Source organism: Pseudonaja textilis, chromosome Z (assembly GCF_049901715.1).
Source record: "Pseudonaja textilis isolate UNSWEBS1 chromosome Z, rPseTex1.2, whole genome shotgun sequence".
Classification (NCBI taxonomy): Eukaryota; Metazoa; Chordata; class Lepidosauria; order Squamata; family Elapidae; genus Pseudonaja; species Pseudonaja textilis.
The window spans coordinates 74,740,596-74,760,559 of record NC_142008.1 but is presented as its reverse complement, the minus strand read 5'-3'; the positions used below and the strand labels follow the sequence as shown (position 1 = coordinate 74,760,559).

General features: G+C 43.0%; 1 protein-coding gene across 1 annotated transcript in view; it reads right to left on the bottom strand.

The window, feature by feature from the left end:
* Nucleotides 1–19,964, bottom strand: part of CNTNAP2 (contactin associated protein 2) — an 850,526-nt gene that overhangs the window by 625,875 nt on the left and 204,687 nt on the right. The window contains exons 5-6 of the mRNA XM_087917173.1: nt 3,465–3,674; nt 168–352 (exon numbers count right to left, since the gene is read on the bottom strand). Of these exons, the coding sequence (XP_087773299.1) occupies nt 168–352; nt 3,465–3,674 (395 nt within the window). The remainder of the gene's footprint in view (nt 1–167; nt 353–3,464; nt 3,675–19,964) is intronic.

Sequence of the window (19,964 nt, the reverse complement as noted above, 5' to 3'; positions counted from 1 at the left end):
AATTGATTTGTGACTTAGAACTGACTATTATCTAAATCAGTACTGAAATATTACAGGCATTTTATAACTTCTGAAAACATCCTTGGTGTGCAATTGCTAATGTGCATATCCTATATCTTATAGGAAAGCACTGAACACAAATTGAATAGTAATAGATGATGGTGTACCTCATAGTCCAGATCCAAGTGGTCAAATTCCCCATTGATACGAAATTGCTGCAAATGCCTATCAAGGGTGAGATTGATGTTTCTCCCATGACGCTCTATTAAAACAGAATGCCAATGGTGATCATCCAAAAGGCTACCTGTGGTCACAGATGTGTGCCCATAAATTGAACCATACTGGTTGCTACCTGTGAAAAAAACAGAAAAAAAATACTGATTTAATTTTATTTTGTATTACATTATTATGCTGCTCAGTGACTCTGGGCTGCAAGAACTAAATTTCATTAAATTCATTCACTAAAACAGCCTCCTGCAAATTTCTGTTTTGCTGGCAGAGGCACTGCGAGCCAGTCCTTTGCTGTTTTCAGGGGAGCCCTGTGTGTCAGATCTAGCCCCTGGGCTGTTAGTTTGATATCCCTGATCTAAGTGGTGTATACAAAAGCAACAAGAACAATATATATATATACTTCTTCTGAAACTCAGAATACAAGACTATTCATTTCCTTCCTCCTTTAACATTATGAACCTTAAGATAACTTTGTCAAAGTTTCTATAATATTTCCTTCTTCATCCAATTTCTCCATGCTGATAGGATTAGCAAATGACTTCTCTCCCCTCCTCACTTTTTCCTGAGAAAAGGAATTTGTGTCCTAATTGAATGAATGAATTTCAACTAAGATGCAGCTGTTGATCAAACAGATAAAGAAACTTTCACCTTCCCTTTTTTAGGTTTATAATCATGCTCTTTGATAATGAGAATCTGCAATTTTGCATGAAAAGCTAGGACTTATTGATTTACAAGCTCACATATATTTATTGGCAATTCCCCAGAGTATTCTAAAAATACTTCAGAGAAAAGCTGGAGTTCCAACAACCAGTATGTTCAAGGTAAATGAAATCAAATTAATTGATAGCCTTCCGTCTGCATGCCAATAGCTTTAAAGCCTGACAAGAACTTTCAGATTTGTTCCTTCCAAAAAAGCAAACAAAAACCCACCCTCTTGTGCTTTTTTCCTGTGAATTGTTTTAGTATAAGGGATCTTTTGTTCTTTCTTTTATCTCCTCTTATTCTAAACAGGCATTACACCTTATTCTGTTCCCAGAACTCTATTCTCAGATGCTGAAACATAATCACAAACTGAATTTATAAACAAATAATTTTGTAGTTTCTTGGAGTTATTTTCTATTTATACCTATTTATTTTAAGCATATGATGTCTCCAAATGCTGTAATTAAAAAGCCTCTGATGAACCATTTCCTCTTTTAAGTGTCTATATGATTTGATTTTTCCTTCTTCCTCTGTTTACCTTCAGGCTTTATGAAAAAAAAAGATAGACCATGTTATTTTTAAATAAATTAACAAAGGTAGGAATCTTTTTTTTTTTTTTTTCAGTGCCTCACCCTATTTACTCATGAAGTCTCCCGATTTAGCTCAGGTTGGTTGATATGTATTTCATTTTGGCCACAAATCTAGTCTGAGAGGATTGATTCAGTTTGGAATTTAAATATAGTTTATGTATATCTCCACTAATTTGTAGTAGTATAATATTTGCGTATAAAGAATATGTGCTTGCAGTTAGAAAAATTGTTTTTATTTTTGTTTAAGCTTTAAAAAGTATGGTAAAAATCTGGTATAAAGTGTTTAATAGTGTTTATGATCAAGTAAAAAATAAGCTAGGTGTAGCAGATAAGTTGTTTTATAGGAACAGTGGTAAAAACAACATTGTTTTATTTTAACTGTTTTAATGGATAAAATATATTGACGGTTTGATTTTATTTTGATTATGAATGCATGAATAAAATTAATGAATAAAATGTAGCTCAGTAGCAAAGCATATGCTCTGCATGCAAAAATTTGGGCCTAGGTACAAATACAACTTCCTTAAGTAGAACTGGGAAAAAAATCCTGTTTGAAACTTGAAGAGCCACTTTGGAAGACTTAACTCTAAAATAATAGTGATTTCAAAGGTGATTAGAAAATAAGATAGTACAACCCAAGGTCCATAAAGGCTCAGCTATGGTTGACAACTTGATTTGTCTACAAAACTCAGACCTGCAAGATGATCTCTACCCTGCAGTTTCTTCATATGGAGAAGCTGTTCAGTGGACAACCTTTGATCTTTCCTCATTCTGTTGGACCAAGCTTGCCACAGGTCTCTTGATCATCACTGTGTCTAGAGAAGTTTAGTTCTCTGATTTTTCTCATCTGAGAGTTTGTCTGTTCTGTTATTAAGCAGTTATGTGAGTAATATTTTATAAGAGAAATATACAAAGAAAAGTTACATAACACACTTCTTTCCTCTGCCTTACGTCTCGAGATATTATAAACCAGTTAGCATTGTCCTTGTCAGTCCTTTAAGGTAAATCAGATTAAGAAATTCTATCCTATTATTACAAGGCTTTGCCTCAGAATCTTGAAAGCCTGTCAAAGTTTATATCTGACCCATGTTACATTAAAAAAATCTAGGTGGTTTATTTGGACTTTGTGTATAATGTTTCCTACACTTTCCAGGCTATGCAATCTTTGCTGCCTGTTGTTTCTTAATCATTCTTTCATATCTCCTCCAAAGTCATCTCTGATTTTTTTTATAGTTAGTACTAGAAGCTAGTTAAGAAAAACCAGCTAAAAGCAATAAAATATAGTGATGCAAAGAACTGATGAGTTTTGCACTGTTAAACATTTAAAAAAATAATTTAATCACTTAAGCTTTACATTCAAACAAGTAAACATATAATTCAGGAATATTTCAATTCACACATTCCTGAAATAGAAAAGTACACATCAGAGTTAGGGCAGAGACAGTTTCAATCATTCCATTCCCATCATGTGGTACTCATGGAAGTATAGGAAAAACTATAACAAGTAACTTTGCCAAAGTTTTCTATATTGATTGATTATGTTATGCAAAGGATGCCAAAATAAAAAACATGGGCAGAAAAATAAAATCTCTGTGAATTTGCTAACCCTGCATTTCTGTCACATCCCTTCCATAGGGCCTTTAGTATTCCTAGACTGAGACCAAACGGTCTGAACTTAAAATTACTTAATTACTTAAAATTACTGAAAAAATTCTGATACTTTTCTCTGTAGGCTTTAACTAAAAAAACCCAAAAGGATTTGATTTCATTTCTAGATAAAATGTTCCTAAAATAAATCTATATCATTCTAGCTTTTTAAGATATTGTTTATTCTACCTAGAAGCTGATTTAAATTCTTTCTTTTAGAAAAGGTAAGGGATACATTTAGAGTTATAAATCTAATGCTAAGTCATATAAACTTTCTTTTTTTTTAAGCCATACCTAGATTTAAATTAAGAACCAGTTTGGCCTTTTTCAGTTCTAGGGTGATATAATCTCCTTGCTGGCCTTCTCCATGGAAGAGTACACCTTCACTTTCAATGGTTTTAAATTTCAAAGCGATGACATCTTTCAGGGTTTTCAGTGTTTTCTTCTTGTGTCCAAATCTATACGGTAATACAGCATGGCCATCAAAAGTGATAACATCAGCCCCTAAAGAGGAAAATAAAATCACTGCTGAATAATTATATACTGTTTAGGCTAAGTAAAACAAAATGTTATGTATTTATGTTAAGACAGGCAAGCAGATATTTAAGGAATGTGTCATCTGGTTTTTACATATTCAAACAGCACATGGAAAACTGTACATCAGTTTATGAGGTTATAAGATAATCTTTCCTGATTATTTTTATTAATATAATATAATGTAGAATAGTGATTTAATATATTGTTAAATATATGGGTCTTTCTCCCTGCTATTGAGTTAATGAAAAGAGACATTTATTTCATCTTCTCATGACATTTTTTCTTTATTATTAATCTGAAGTTCTGCCTAAAGATCTTGGTTGACCATTCAATGATTGCCAAATGTCATAGAAACTGGGTCTTGCCATCAACCTAAAATGAACCATGGAAATTATAAAGAAAACTTTCAGAAAGAAATTGAAGTTCCCAAGACCACTGAAAAATATGTGTGTAAATATAATTGAAAATAGAGACAGTCAAAAGTAATTATCTGAGGATACCAAATCAGGATTATACACTTTAAAATATTCTTCACTGTTGCAATAGCTGAGGATGCTTGAATGTAATTGGAACACACACACACACACATAATATGGCAGTATTAAACATGATAATTTTAAGATTTATCCCCAAGTACTGCCAGAATGACTGGCTGATTATTATAAAACCACTAATGGTAACCACAATGATTCTTCAGCACAGTTTCTATGATCTTAACTACGCCACTAAAATTTGGCAACAAAAAATCTTTCTTTTTTGTCTGTACAATTTTTGAAAAGAAAGAAGGGAACATAGAAGGGTTAATAAAAGCCTTATAGTCATAAATAAATATAAATAGAGCTGATACTGTCAATAGACTAAATTTAAAATAATTTAATTGGAATTCCAGAATAAACTCCAAGTGCAAATAAAGTAAATCTACAAATCTATTGCTTTGATAAATGAAAAATTTCTGTATTAATTTGACTTTTGGTTAATCATATATAGAATTAAATTTCACTCTCAAGTCTGCATTTTGGTAATTATATTTATGAATTTAGGAATGATAGAAGACCAAGCTGTTGTAAAATATTAAGGTCATATTGCACTGTAATTAAATGTAACTGTGTAAGATGTTAAATTCTAAACATTATTAAACATTGATAGAGCAATGAATTTTTAATATCACCTGTCCCAAGTCTAAAAGAAGCAAAATCAGCTGCTTTCAGCTTGTATTCAAGATACTGGTTGTCAATTATAAAACCCTCCTTAGCATGAGGCCACTTCTCTCCAGTTCTTTCTACACATCTTACATTGTCTGACAGAAGATGGTGGGTTGTTAAAGTTCTAGCTGACCTCACCACACCCTGCCTCTCCCAGTCACTCCTCATCTCATCCACTCACCCAGCACAGCTGCTGCTGCTCTGTCTGGCTCCCTGGCTTGCCTTGATCACATGGTCTCTGAGGGCATCCAGGTTGCTGACCTTTGGCTGCATCCCATGTGGTGCTCTCCATGCAGCCCAGCTGAGCTGCCCTGAGCTGCCTAGCAGCCTGGGTGAGCCTGCAAGCAGCAAGGCCTGAGTCCTGGCCTAGCTGCCTCCCATTGGCCTAGCAAGCTTGCCTGCCTTCTGCACAGCTGAATTCCACAGAACACTCTCCATGCATCCCAGCTAAGCTGCTGTGATCTGCCTAGGTGAGTGACTGCTAGCAGCAAGGCCCAAATCCTGGCCTAGCTGCCTCCTACATCATCCAGCACATTTTCCTGCCTTCCCCACTGCCTTCCCCACTGTCCCTGAGGCCCAGCACCCTTGCCTTCCTTTCCTACTACCTTCCTTGCAATCCTTGAAGTCCAGGGCTTGCTTGCCTTCCCCAATGCCTTCCCTGTGGTCCCTGAGGCCCAGAAAAGTGCAGGAGGAAATACCCCATTTAACACCTTTATTGGGCTGTCTGCACCATGCTTGATCATGATGGGGAGGGGGGAAAGCAAAAACCTACTTGGTCCGTAGATACTAACCAGCATTGTGGCGTTTGGAAAAGACTGAGCTGAAGTCTTCAGTCCGTGTTTCCAGCGGGAACATGGACCATTCCTATTGGCTGATGCAGTTTGACAACTGGCTATAAAAGGGAGCTGTCAACTGGCATCAGCTGTTGTCCGCCATTTGGCTGCCTTGTTAGCGTGGCAGCCGTGGCAACCCTTTATTGTTACAATAAAGTAAAAGCTGAAGTTTGCTCCTTGTTCACCTCAGTTATTCCGCTGCTCTACAACACTGGTGACGAGGGCGGGATATATATAAGAGGCAACTGGGCAAAGAATCGCTAGGTGAAGTCACTACAAAAAGAGCCGAAGCCACTACCGAGCTGTATGTCACTTTAAGCTTACTGTCAAGCTTACTGTCACTATTCGTGAGCGCGAATTTCAACTTTCCTCAGAAGATCTGGCACCACTGAGTCGAGATGACTTCAAACCCTGCGTTCCCGCCTCTCAGATTGACAGCAGAAACATGGGAATCCTATAGAAACCAATTTGACTGTTTCCTAGATGCCATAGACCTCGCTGACATTTCCGACAATAGGAAAAAATCCTACTTTTTAAGTTTTTGTGGAGCCACAGTGTTTGATACTGCTATGGCATTATTGGCTCCGCATTCAATTAAGACTGTTCCATGGGAAGAATTGCAGGAAATTCTTTCTAACCACTATTCCCCTAAGCCATCCCGAATTGCCAGGCATCATGCTTTTAGAAGACGGATTCAGGCTGAGGGAGAGACTATTAGTGGGTACATGGCTGCCCTACAAACAGCTGCCTTGCACTGTGGATTTAGAGACTATCTGGAGGACATGTTATCAGACCAACTAGTTTGTGGAGTCAGGGATTTAAGGCTACAAAGGAGTTTATTGACTAAAGGGGATTTAACCCTTAAATTAGCAATTGAAGAGTCTCAAGCTGCTGAACTATCGGCACTTTCAGCAGCAGAAATTCAGGAAAATCCAATTAACCAGAGCAGCTCAGCCATCCATTATGATGAAGCCTCCATAGAAGAAGGTTATGAAGAGGCTAGTGATGTAAATAGGCTCAGGTAGCCCAAAACCAGTGAAAGGGAAAACAGATCAACCCCCAATCAACCTCCACAGTCTCAGCCCATTTGTCTAAGCTGTGGGGGAATGCCTCAGGCCATCCTGCAAGTTCAGGAATGCCATTTGTCTAAAATGCCAGAGAAAGGGTCATTTAGCCAGGATCTGTAAAGCAGAAAAGACTTTTGCCCAAAAGCCTCAGACAACTCAGCACTTCCAAAAACAAATTGAAGACTGTTTCACCTGTAATCAAGCCAAGCTGACTAACAAAGTCTCTAACAAAATCAGTGTTTTTGTTTCTATAGAAGGAAAACCTTGCAGTATGGAGGTTGACACTGGCTCAGCACTGTCCATCATCTCATGGAGCACCTTGAAACAACTGCTTCCCAGAATGGCTAAGAAGAGGCTTCATGGCTGTCAATTAACCCTACATGACTACCAAGGCAGAACCATCCCAGTCATTCGAAAAGGCAAGTTTTTTATTCAATTTCAAAATTTTAAAGGTCACTTGCCTTGGTAGTGGATGGTGCACTCCCAAACCTATTGGGGTTAGACTGGTTCCCTGTCCTTGGCCTCCATATAAGCGGAATCTACTCTATTGCAAATGCTGAAGTGGATGCCTTGTTTAATGACTATGCTGATGTGTTCAGCGAGGGCCTGGGCTGTTACTCAGGAATCCCAATATCTTTCAACTTAGACCCTCTGCCAGTACCAATCCATTTAAAGCCTTGAAGGGTACCTTTTGCAATCCACCCCAAACTAGACATGGAGCTAGACAAATTAATTAAACAGGGTATATTAGAGCCTGTGGACTTCACAAAATGGGAAACCCCAATAGTGACATCCCTGAAGAAAGACGGCAGTTTAAGAATCTGTGCAGATTACAAGAGCTCAATGAATAAATATTTACAAATCAGCGCTTATCCAGTCCCAGTTATCCAGCACCTGCTGCATTCTCTTGAGCCAGGAGCCATTTTCGTGAAACTAGACATGTCACAGGCCTATCAACAGTTCCCTGTTGATGACGCAGCCACTGAATTACAAACTATTGTAACGCACAGGGGAGCTTTTAAATGTAGGCACCTCCAATTTGGCCTAAGTGTGGCCCCAGGAATTTTCCTATCCTTAATGGAAAGACTACTTCAAGGATTACCTGGCATAATTCCTTATTTCGATGACATCTTAATATCTGCCCTGACAAGCCTCATTTACTGCAAAGAGTCAAAAGAGTCCTCAATTGTTTCAGGAAGCATGGGCTTAAGTTAAAGAAAGAGAAGTGCACTATTGCCAACCCACAGGTCGAATTTTTGGGATACAGAATTGACGCCTCTGGTGTTCACCCAATCGAATCCAAAGTAAGGGCTATTCATGAGGCACCCACACCAACTAACAAAACCGAGCTCCAGGCTTTTTTAGGACTTCTTAACTTCTATGCTTCATTTTTGCCACATAAGGCTTCCATTGCAGAACCTCTGCATAGACTCTTGGATAAACAATCCTCGTGGCATCGGGGACCTAAGGAAGCCCATGCTTTCCGTGCAGTCAAATCATTGCTTACATCCGATACTGTTCTGATCCAATTTAATGAGCATTTACCTTTAGTTTTAGTAACACATGCTTTTCCTTTTGGCGTAGGTGCCTTTTGAAGTCATAGACTGCCTAATGGTTCTGAGGCACCTATTGCCTTTTTCTTCAGAACTTTTTCCCCAGCTGAGCGCAACTACAGCCAAATTGACAAGGAGGCTTTGGTTGCAGTTGCTTCTGTCAAAAAATTCCATGAGGTTCTATATGGACACCATTTCAAGTTAGTTACAAAAGCCTCTGTTAGGTCTTCTGTCAGACGATAGACAAACTCCTCAGATTTTGGTCTCCAAGAATGACCAGGTGGACTTTATTTCTGGCTGCCTATTCCTATACACTGCTTCATCGAGCTGGCAAGAGTCTCTGCCACGCTGATGCCCTTAGCCGCTGTCCCCTGCCTGTTCCAGTTGAGGATCCTGCACCAACTAATGCTGTGTTCCTGATCAACGATCTCAAACTTTCCATTACCGCCCTTGATATTGCTGCCCACTCTGCCAGGGACAAGGTAATCTCCCAAGTCCTTGACTGGGTGGGAAGGGGGTGGCCTGCAGTTCCTTATACCCCCGAATTCGTGCCCTTCAAAACTCGCCAGCAAGAACTGTCTTCTTTGCAAGGCTGTTTACTTTGGGGAACTAGGGTAGTTATTCCTTCCAAGTTGCAAACCTCAGTTTTAAAGGTCCTGCATTAAGGACATCCCGGCATTGTCAGGATGAAGGCCCTAGCTCGCAGTTATGTATGGTGGCCGGGCATGGATGCTCAGATTACAAGTTGGGTGAATGCTTGTCAGCCACGCCAAGCTACCAGACCTGCTCCGCCAACATCCACTCCAGGCAGGTGGGAAGATTCTGAGACCCCTTGGTCCCAGGTGCATATTGATCTGGCTGGCCCTTTTCATGGGTGGTGATGGTTGATTCTTTTTCTAAATGGGCAGAGCTGACCTTGATGACCACCACAACTTCAGAAGCTGTCACTAAGGCTCTATCAAGGATATTCTCTACCCATGGCCTCCCTAACACCATCATGCCTGATAACGGCCCCCAGTTTACTTCCTGTGAGTTTGAGGTCTTCCTAGCTAACCTGGGAATCAGGCACGCACTTACCGCTCCTTTCCACACTGCCAGTAATGGTCTGGCTGAAAGGGCAGTCTGATCTACTAAGGAGGTCCTGGAAAGGCTTGGGCCCATAGATTGGCACTCTAGGCTTGCTAAGTATCTTCTAACCCAGCACACGACTCCCTTTGCCACCACTAATAGGTCTCCGGCTGAACTTCTCATGGGTAGACTTTAGACAGACTCCATCCATATTACACCCCAGTCACGTCCCTTCGATCAAATAGCCAGACAAGGGAGTTTGCTGAGAGTGACCAGGTCTATTCCAGGAACTATGCAGGGCACCCTTTGTGGATGCCTGGGCAGATTGTGGCAGTAACCAGTCCTAAGTCTGACAGGATCCAACTGCAAGTTGCGTGCATTTGGCACCACCATATCGATCAACTTAGAAGGCGTTGAGTTCATCTGCAGATGGTCCTCAGGACGTTCCTGTGACAGAGAATGGGCGTTGGTAGAAGTTACCCTGAGCGCCCTTTCTATCTATGCTGCAAGAGAGCCCAGGATGGGTTGACTCCTTCCTATGACGTCATTTAGCTGAGTCTGTACTAAGACATAAAAGCCAGCACCCGAAAGAGACCCCAGTTTTGGCGAAGATACTTGACAGAATGAAAGGTGTCTCTGAAAGCACAAATGAATACAAATGAATAGAAATATGACTTACCCTCTCCGGACGAATCAAGGGAGGGGCTGGGCTCTCTCGCAGCATAGGTAGAAAGGGCGTTCAGGGTAACTTCTACCAATGCCCATTCTCCTCCATGCAGCATCGAGAGCCCAGGATGGGACATACCAAACCTTGCATGTCCACAGGTGGGTCCTCATCCAGCTCATCACACCGACTGTTGAACCACTCGTTGAAGCATCCGTCTGCCGAAGGCTGCAGTTGCTGAGGCAAAGATATCCAGACGGTAGTATCTGATGAAAGGTGACAGAGATGTCCACGTGGCCGCACGACAAATCTCCTCCAAGGGTGCTTGGGTCGCCCAGGCAGCCGAAGTGTTCACATTTCTGGTAGAGTGCACTGTCAGACCTCGAGGAACTGGAAGGGCTGCAGCTTTGTAGGCCTGCTCAATGCAAGATCTGACCCACCTGCTAATAGTAGGAGAAGAGGCCTTGTGCCGCAAGTGAGAAGGGAAAGGGAAACAAAATGGCTTCAGACTTCCTGAAGGAGGAAGTGCGTTTAATGTATATTCTAAAAGCCCTACCTACATCTAGCGAGTGCCACTGCTGCTCTAAGTCATGGTGCGGGAGGGGGCAGAAGCCAGGCAACATAATGTCCCGGGACCTGTGAAACAGTTGTTAACCCTTGGAATAAATGAGGGATCCAAACTGAGGACCACCCTATCATCGTGGAAGGAACAAAGGTCCATCTGATGGAAAGAGCAGTGAGCTCGGATACCCGCCTGGCTGAAGTGATGGAAACGGGAACACTACCTTCAAAGTCAGGAAACGGAGAGACAATGTTCTAAGGGGTTCAAAAGGGGGATTTGTAAGGGCATAAAGGACCACATGAAGATCCCAGGAAGGATACCTGTGAACCACCGGAGGATGCAGGTTGGAAGCCCCTTTCGAAAACCTCCTGACTGAAGGGTGATGGGATAAGGAAGGAAGCAAACCCCATGAAAGAACCGAGAAGAGGGCCTCAACTTGCCTGCATAAGGTGTTGTGGGCCAAGCCTTTCTCCAGATCATGCTGAAGGAATCTAAGAACCTCTGCCAACTGGGCTAAAGCGGGAGAGAGAGACCCTCCCTAAGGCACCATCGAGAAGGGCCTTCCAGGTGGCATCATAGATGCGCCTTGTGGGAGGTTTGTGAGATGCCAGGATAGTGATGATGACCCTTTCAGGAAGATCAGCCACCTCTAGCTGCTGCAGCTCAAGTGCCACATGGTCAACTTGAGCCACTGGGGCTCCAGGTGGAGCAGAATCCCCTGATGAAGGGAGATTAGATGGGTTGGGATCCTCCAAGGAGAAGCCACTGACAGGTTGACCAGGTCCACAAACCAGGGAGTCCTTGGCCAATAGGGTGCCAGGAGGAGGAGCTCCGCTCGTTCCTCCAACATCTTCTGAATTACTGCCGGAATGATGGGAGCAAGGGAAAGGCATAGAGGACCATCTGCACCGAAGGGCATTGGTCCCCTCCGCTCCTTGGCAAGGAAACCTGGTGAAGAATCTGGTGACCTGGGCAATTTGAGGAGTGGAGAAGATCTACCTCTAGAGTTCCAAATCTGAGGGAAAGGTCCCTGAATAGAGAAGGAGAAATAGACATTCTGCCTGGTCAATTAGGCTCCTGCTGAGCCAGTCAGCCTGGGAGTTGTTGATCCCAGAGAAGTGGTCCACCGAGATCAACAACAGGTGTTGCTCTGCCCATAACCCCAACTGTAGAGCCTCTCCCATGAGGGCTCTGGACCTTGCCCCCCCCACCAGTTGACATGAGCCATGGCAGCCATGTTGTCCATAAGGACTAGAACATGAGAGCCGGTCACTGAGTGCCTGAAATGCTTGAGAGATAGAAAAATGGCTCTGAGCTCTAGCCAATTTATGGGAAGGGCCTGCTCTGACCTGGACCAAGGTCCTGAGCCAATAGGGCCCTGCATATGGGAGGCTGGCATCGCTGGTTATCACTAGCCTGTCTGGGATCCTGAAAAGGAGTCCTTTCCAGATTAACAGGGAATACCACCAATTGAGAGATCTCCAGATTTGTGGTGGGAGTGGGACCTTGATGGATGAGTGGCTGGTTCCTGCTCATTGGTAGGGAAGCAGGAACCATTAGAGTGGGCGGGAGTGGAAAAATTCATGGCGCTGGAGATATGATGGTAATTTGCAGATCCCAATGGGCTGCATGGATGAAGGAGGACAGAATCAAAATGTTGTCCAAGCAGCATTGGATCCTCACTGGAACAGAAAGCAGAGATGCCAACAATGCTGCCAGAACCTTCGTGAAGACCCTTGAAGCCAATGAGAGGCTGAAGGGAAGTGCTCAATACTGGTAATGGGTATTCTGATAACAGAAACGGAAAAACTGGCGATGTTGAGGCCAAATGGGGATGTGGAGGTAAGCCTCCATGAGATCAGTGGAAGAGAGGAGATCGCCCTCCTGAACGCTCTCTAAAATAGAATGCAGAGTCTGCATTTTAAATAGCCTGTATTTTACAAATTGGTTGACAAATTTTAGATCCAGGATGGTTCGCTAACCCCCCTGAGGCTTTGGGAATGATGAAAGGTGAGAATAAAGCCCATGTCCCCACTGAGAGGGAGGAACAGGTTTGAATAGCTCGGATTTCAAGGAGTTGAATGGCCTGATTCATGAGGTCTTGCCTTGAAATGTCCTGAGAGACAAGACAGATCAAAAAAATTTTGGGTGTGTGTGTGTGTGTGTGTGCATTAGGAAGTCCAATTGTAATCCTGACCTAATAGTGCTGAGCATGCAGGCATCTGCCGTTGACTCCTCCCATTTGGAGGCAAAGAAGGCTAGGCGACCTCCGATGGGTAGGGAGAAGAGGGATTACTTAGAGTGATGGCAGGAATGACCCCCCACCCACCCGAAAGGGCTGTTTACCAGTATATGGAGCTGGGCGACAGTCGGCTCTCTTCCCAGTAGAAGAGAGAATTTTATGTTTATCTCTGGTTTCGATGAGATAAAGTTCCAGAGCATTGCCAAAAAGCTTTTCACCTGTGAATGGATCTGAAACCAGCTTCCATTTACGGCGTGACTCCGTCTGCCAATTTCTGGGCGATAACAGTCTTCTTGCTGCTACTGAAGATGCCATGGCCCTGGATGCAAATTTGGCGGAATTGAGAGTGGCATCTTCAGTGAATTCCGCCACTGCAATAATCTTATTAAGGCCTTGGTGAGACCGAAGGTCAGATGTAGGCAATCTAATCTGAGATTGGTGCAGCCACTGTATGGATGCCCACATGAGAGTGCCAGAAAATGGGAACGAGACCAGAACCAGAATGTCAACAGAAGGCACTGCCAGGGAATTGTCCAGGGCTATGCTGATGTTGTAGAAACGCTTATCCAGAGAAGATGGGCAAGGACATGCCGAAGGGGAAGTGCACTGTTCCTTGACCATGTCCAGGAACAAAGTGGGAGAAGGCAAAACCCCTGCATGCACTACAGGCTTGAAGAAGAATGAGTCTCCCTGGCTAGAGGGAATTCCTTGTGGCTCGGGAGCCACTTCCTCTGGTAACAGCTTGGCAGTGACCAAGGCCATGCTGAGTAATGGCCTGAAGAGAGAAGGATTGAAGACCAATGCAGAGGATGTGTGCTCTGGGCGAGAGTTCTCTTCCTCTGAAAGATTTTGGTCAAAGGTATCGCCCTCTTCACGTTCTGAACGAGAGGAGTAACTGTGTTCAGATGGTGAAGCCCTTCCCTCCTCATCAACCTCCTCCCATTCTGGTAGAGAAGAATGGACCCTGAGGTCCTGGGGCCTGTGCAAATCAGGGTGATGAGGCAACTTATAGATTGAGAAGGGAGAAGGGCCTGAACCCTTTCTGGAGGTTGAAGGATTTGCTTGAAGCCTTCAGCCAACCCCTGCCTAATGGCCAAAGAGACAACATCTTGGATATCCCCTGGTCTATGCTCAAAGGTAGGGGCAGAAGGCCGAAGGCCTGCTGCTGAGGGAGTGAAGGTGGCTTCAAGCCTAGATTGAGAAGAGGTTCGAGGTCTGGAGGTAGGGGGAGGAGCATAGGGCCCAGAAGCCTGTTGGAAATAAGGCCCAGATCTGCTTAGATCCTGGGGATCATGGTACTGCAAAAGCCTCAGGAGACAGGCTCATAGATAACTTCTCCCCTGGGAGGGCTTGGCTGGGGCCCACAGGTATCAACTGAAACATGCTTTAGTTGCACTTCCTTCTGTTGAATAGTTCTGTTGAACTGCCTCTCTAGGGCTGCATGTCTGCGCTTTTCTGCTCTCAACTCAGCCTGAGTTGCCTTCTTAGGGGCTAGAGCCTTAGCTCTTAGAGCCTCCCTCTGGACTGATTGGGTGTGTTGCCTACAACTTTTTCTCTTATTGGCTTAAGAGACTGTTCCACTGGGGGGGTGGGGGGGACTCTGCCTGACCCATATCTTGCTCCATTTGAAGAATAAGGCTCTTACGATGGAAAGAAACTGTTTGTAATTTTTTTGTATTAAGCCCCTTAGGTTATAAATTGGCCCCTGGACTTACAAAATGGCTGCTCACCTCGTGGTGGAAGGCTTCAATCCAAGATGGCCGCTGACTATGGGAAACAGGCTCTGAGATTGAAGAATTTCTCCTTAGGCTATAAAGAGCCCCGAGTGATGTCAGCAAAGAAAAGGGCAGTCTCTGGCCACACGATCAGCTGGCTGATGCTGGTATTGGTTTGCTGATCGCTTTTTATGACCGCTCAAACCGCAGGCGTGGGGGAGGTCTACAGACCCTGCCCAACTTGCCTGAACAGCACTCTGGCAATGCTGCTCCCAACGCTGCAGGAGAGAGAGAGAGCCCTGCTCTCCTGGAAGAGCAGCTGCCCAGATCCTGGGAGCTGCTGAAGTGAGGAAAAAAGGTACTGAAGATCGCTGGTGAGTGCTATCTACAGAACCTCAGCTGGCTGAAGCTGTTATCGGTTTGCCGATCGTTTTTTACAACTGCTCAAACCGCAGGCGTGGGGGAGGTCTACAGACACTGCCCAACTTGCCTGAACAGCGCTCTGGCAACGCTGCTCCCAATCTTGCTTGAAATGAGGAAAAACGGCACTGAAGATCGCTGGTAAGTGTTATCTAACAGAAGCTTTCAGAGACACAGCTACTGACTGAAAGAAGCTGAGTCAAAAGCTGGGGTCTCTTCCGGGGGCTGGCTTTTATATCTTAGTACAGACTCAGCTAAATGACATCATAGGAAGGAGTCAACCCATCCTGGGCTCTCGATGCAGCATGAAGCCACCAGCGCCCGAAGAAACTTCCCGCGAACCTGACAGTGACGCAAGCCTGAGCAGTCATCAGTCCCTCACCCAGAGCCACCTGAAGCTTAGACGCCAGTTTCGTCGGTGCCAGAAGATGCCTGACAAGCAGAGAAGTTCCTTCCCGCAGCAGCTCCATCAGAGCCTAGAAGATCTGGCAGCCTGCGCAAGCGCCCAAGTTATCTGAAGGACTACGCATGCTCCATTCTGGGAGAAAGGAGTGTGGCATTTGGAAAAGACTGAGCTGAAGTCTTCACTCCAGTCCGTGTTTCCAGTGGGAACACGGACCATTCCTATTGGCTGATGCTGTTTGACAGCTGGCTATAAAAGGGAGCTGTCAAACGGCATCAGCTGGTGTCCACCAGCTGGCTGCCTTGTTAGCGCGGCAGCCGCGGCAACCCTTGTTACAATAAAGTAAAAGCTGAAGTTTGCTCCGTGTTTCCCTCAGTTATTCTGCCGCTCTACAACAAGCATGACAGTGAATCTCTCTTCCAGCTCACCAGTTCGGGCATTGGGAGCTTGAAGAGTAGATTGTTTGCCCAGAAATCCATCTGCTGCTCTTCCAAGCCAAGCTCTGGCTGCAGCCAACCATTGGCCAATTTTCTTCCAGTGCTCATTGATGGAATCCCGAGAGTGGCAGCATATTGCATGCTTTTCACTCCAAGCAGCCCAGACTGGAAACCGCATGGCTGGGGCGGAGGAGCGATCCTCCTTAATAAGCTCAAAACTGTTGCTTCTGCTGCAAATCTGGTTTCCCCACATGAGCACCGGAAGTTTGGTACTCCTTCCCAACCCAGTCAGCCTGCCCTCCCCTCTTGCTCTGGACACCTATTCCTCCAGCACTACCTGTGTGCAACTCCCCAAAATTTTAAAGAGTTAGAGCTGCAGGGGGGCAAGGTGCACTCATCTGTTTCCCTCTACGACCGGCCTTGGGAAAGCCTTTCCTCACAATTGCATGCCTGCAGCCAGAGCTGGCTTGGAGCAGCAACAATGGTTCAGAGGTTGTTAAGGAGGACTGCTCCACCCCAGCCATGTGTTTTCTAGTCCGGCCTGCTTGGAGTGAAAAGATGCAATATGCTGCTGCTCCCAGGATTCCCTAAATGAGTACTGGAAGAAAGGGAGTCTGATTCTGAGGGCAGGCTTTCCCAAGGCTGGTCATAGAAGGAAACAGAGATGAGTACACTTTGCGGCTCTAATTCTTTAAAATTTTGGAGGGTTGCGCACATGGAGCATTAGGGAAATTGGTGCCTGGAGCGAGAGGGTAGTGCAGGCTGACTGGGTGGGGAAGGAGTACCGGACTTCCAGCACTCATGCGGGGAACTCAGGCTTGCAGCAGCAGCAAGTTTGGAGCTTGTTAAGGTGAACTGCTCTTCCACCCCAGCCATGCGTTTTCCAGTCTGAGCTACTTATAATGAAAAGCATGTAATATGCTGGCATTCCTGGGATTCCCTGAATGAACTCTCCAAGAAAATTGGCCAATGATCAGCTGCAGCTAGAGCAGGGATTAGAAGAGCAGCAGGTGGATTTCAGGGCAAACAATATATTCCTCAAACTCCCAATACCTGAAAGAGTGATCTGGAAGAAAGATTCACCATCATGCTGGTAAGTACGTATAGATCGAGTAGGCTTTTTGCTTCCCCACTCCCCAACCCAATCCAGTGCAGCACAGAGAGCCCAATGGAGGCGGAAAACGGGCATTTCCATTGGCCCTTCTGTGGGCCTCGGGGGGCATCCCATTATTGCTCCCAGGAGGCTGCAGAAATGCTCACTGGGCCCAAAATGGGGCATGGGGACGGCATACTCCCCCTGCAGCCCATTTTTGCTCCCAGAGGGATGCAAGAGGCCAAGTGCTGCATGTCACACTCCCTGGCCACACCCATCATAGTCATGCCTACCAGCTGATCATTAGAATAGAGAACTGGTTGTTAAATTATTTGAATCCCACCACTGTGTATATTCCATTCCCTTCAATTAAAGTGTGTCATTTTATGGAACCTAAGAAGTGTATCTTTTCTGACATATATGTCTAACTTCTAGAACACCATACCATATCCACTTCCCCCGTTACAAACCTAATGTTTCCAAGTGACTGTTTGCAAGTCACTCAGTCCTCATTTTATTCTTCATACAGTCATTCTGGAAGATACTATTGGCTGCAAAAGAATAATGGCTTAAAGTCATTCAGAGAGTTCCACGGCCAAATCTTTCTTATTCATTCAAAGATATACCAACATTCTCATATGTCTATGCACAAAAACATTATTCAAACCCAAATTTGTAATTCCAGCTATGTTCTTCCTGCTTCATTATCATTAACCACCATAACAAAAAAAGAAGGGGTGGAGGAAATGTGAATTCTTGAGAAGAATAGGAAAAAGATAAGATTTAGATTCTATTAAAGCTGACGGAGAAGGAAAAGAAAGGGAAGCTTGATTGTAATATGTGCAAAGAAGAGAGCAGGCAGACTCACTGTTCTTATTCTAAAAACAAAATTTTCAGGAAGTATTGGACATAAGCAACACAAATACATAAATATATCCATCTGTTGCTTTATACTCCAAGGACATAATGAGGTTTACTGATTGCAATTTGTTTTCCAACAAACAAAACAATAAAATGCCTTGCAATACAAAATAATCCTTACCTTGAAAAGACAGCCTATGCTATTTCACATCATACATTAAGAAGAAAAATTAGTTAATAAATCAATATAGCACTTAAAATTTCTACATGTAACATATGCAGATGAACTAAATCAAGGCCCAAGGGACTACTTAGGTTTACCTGACAAAATAATTAATGGCAGAATGCTCATTGAATGCTTTTTAAAAAGCAATAAATTCCTGAGAAAAGGTTACCATCTTGCAGATTTAACAAAGTCTCCAGTTAAATCTATGTTCTTAGTTCTAAAGTCAGAATCATGGGACATAATTAATCTCTATTTTAAATTAAAGAAAATCTAATGTGGAATGGAAAAAGAGAGAATCTATTTGTAATAGTTATCCTGAGGAGAGGTAACACTTAATTCTTTGTGTGTTTTTGTAGGTGAGACTCACCTTTTTCATATATACCCCTTCAAATATACTGACAGTGTTCATACAAGACACTGAAATCTCTTTTGTTTTAACCATAGCTTGTTGTAGAAGCTATGTTGGACTTCATGTATTGTTCTAAAGATTTACAAACTACAAATATTAGGTTCCTAGAGCAAGCTAGGCTGAAAGCCAACAAATCTAGTGTGGCTTAAGAGAACAACACTGTAACATTGTTGCAAAAGTCATACTATGCAATCTTTATATTAATGATATAAACAATGCATAATGCCATATAATCAGCATGTAGTAAATATGTTCTTCAGACTCAACTTTTCAAAATGTTTCCTCTCCTGCTGGTTTTCTCATTAATGCACCCCTTCAGAACCAGTAAATTACCATTCTCTTTTAGTCATCCAGGAGCTATTTTAAAATTCAGGGACTGATCTAAAGTCAGCTGAAGTTGATAGGAATTCATTCACAAGCTTCAGCTTACTTTGAATTAAGAAGCCCTCAGGGGAGATTGCCCAAAAGCACATTGAAAGGGTATGTTTAATCACAAAAACAAAATTATTTGGCGCACCAGCCCTTTTAGACTTTAGAAGAAAAAGCAACTGTAAGCATCCTGCAGTTAAAGTTTAACTATTTCACAGTTTAGGATGTAATAGCTGTTCTCTTTCATGCTCTTTAAAAGATTAAAATTATCTGATTTATCATCAAAGGGAATGGTAGCTAGAAAATTTTTTCCATCAAAAATATTTTAGGTTATTTGAATAAGTTGAATAATATGATAAGAACCTTCAATTGAATAATTTCAGTCACACCTTTTCATTTTCAGTAACACTGAGATTTTTCACGATTAAACCAACATTATTCAAGCTGCTGTTTCTGAAAATTGCTGCAACCAATTAACTAGTCTCCACACTGAAGCTCTTGTTCATAAAAACCTGTTCATAAAAATTTATGTATGCTACATAAATACTGCACAAATGGTAGAGAACAGAGCTACTATGGCAGCAAATGCAATTCTTAAACACTGAAGTAAGAGAAAACCACTACCATTGTAACCACCTCTCACTTTGAAATAATGGTATATAAGACAGAATAAGAAGGTTCCCTTCAATTCAGGAAATCACAGCTTTGTGTGAGTTTTGGTTCTCCATCCCTTTGAGAAATGGGAACATTGTCCCTGACCTCTATATATTGACTGCTACTTTTGTACATCTCTATTCATGCATGTTTTTCCTAAGATAATCATATTTTCTGAAAAAGTAGAATCTACAAGTGACAAATTGAGATCATTCTCTGGAAACCCCTCTTCAAAACCAATGAATTACCTGAGGATGTCAATAGCAATCCTGGCAATCAGGCAACACAAATATATCTTCCAACACATTGTTCTATTCCAATGACTACTGAATGGCATGGTAAACATATACATAATATATCCATATATGATACTGTCATATATAATTTAGTAAGTACATATATTGTAAATTTGCTTATAAGAACTCGGGACCTGTTGCCTCCATCTTCAGATGCTTTAGATCAGGGGTCCCCAACCACCG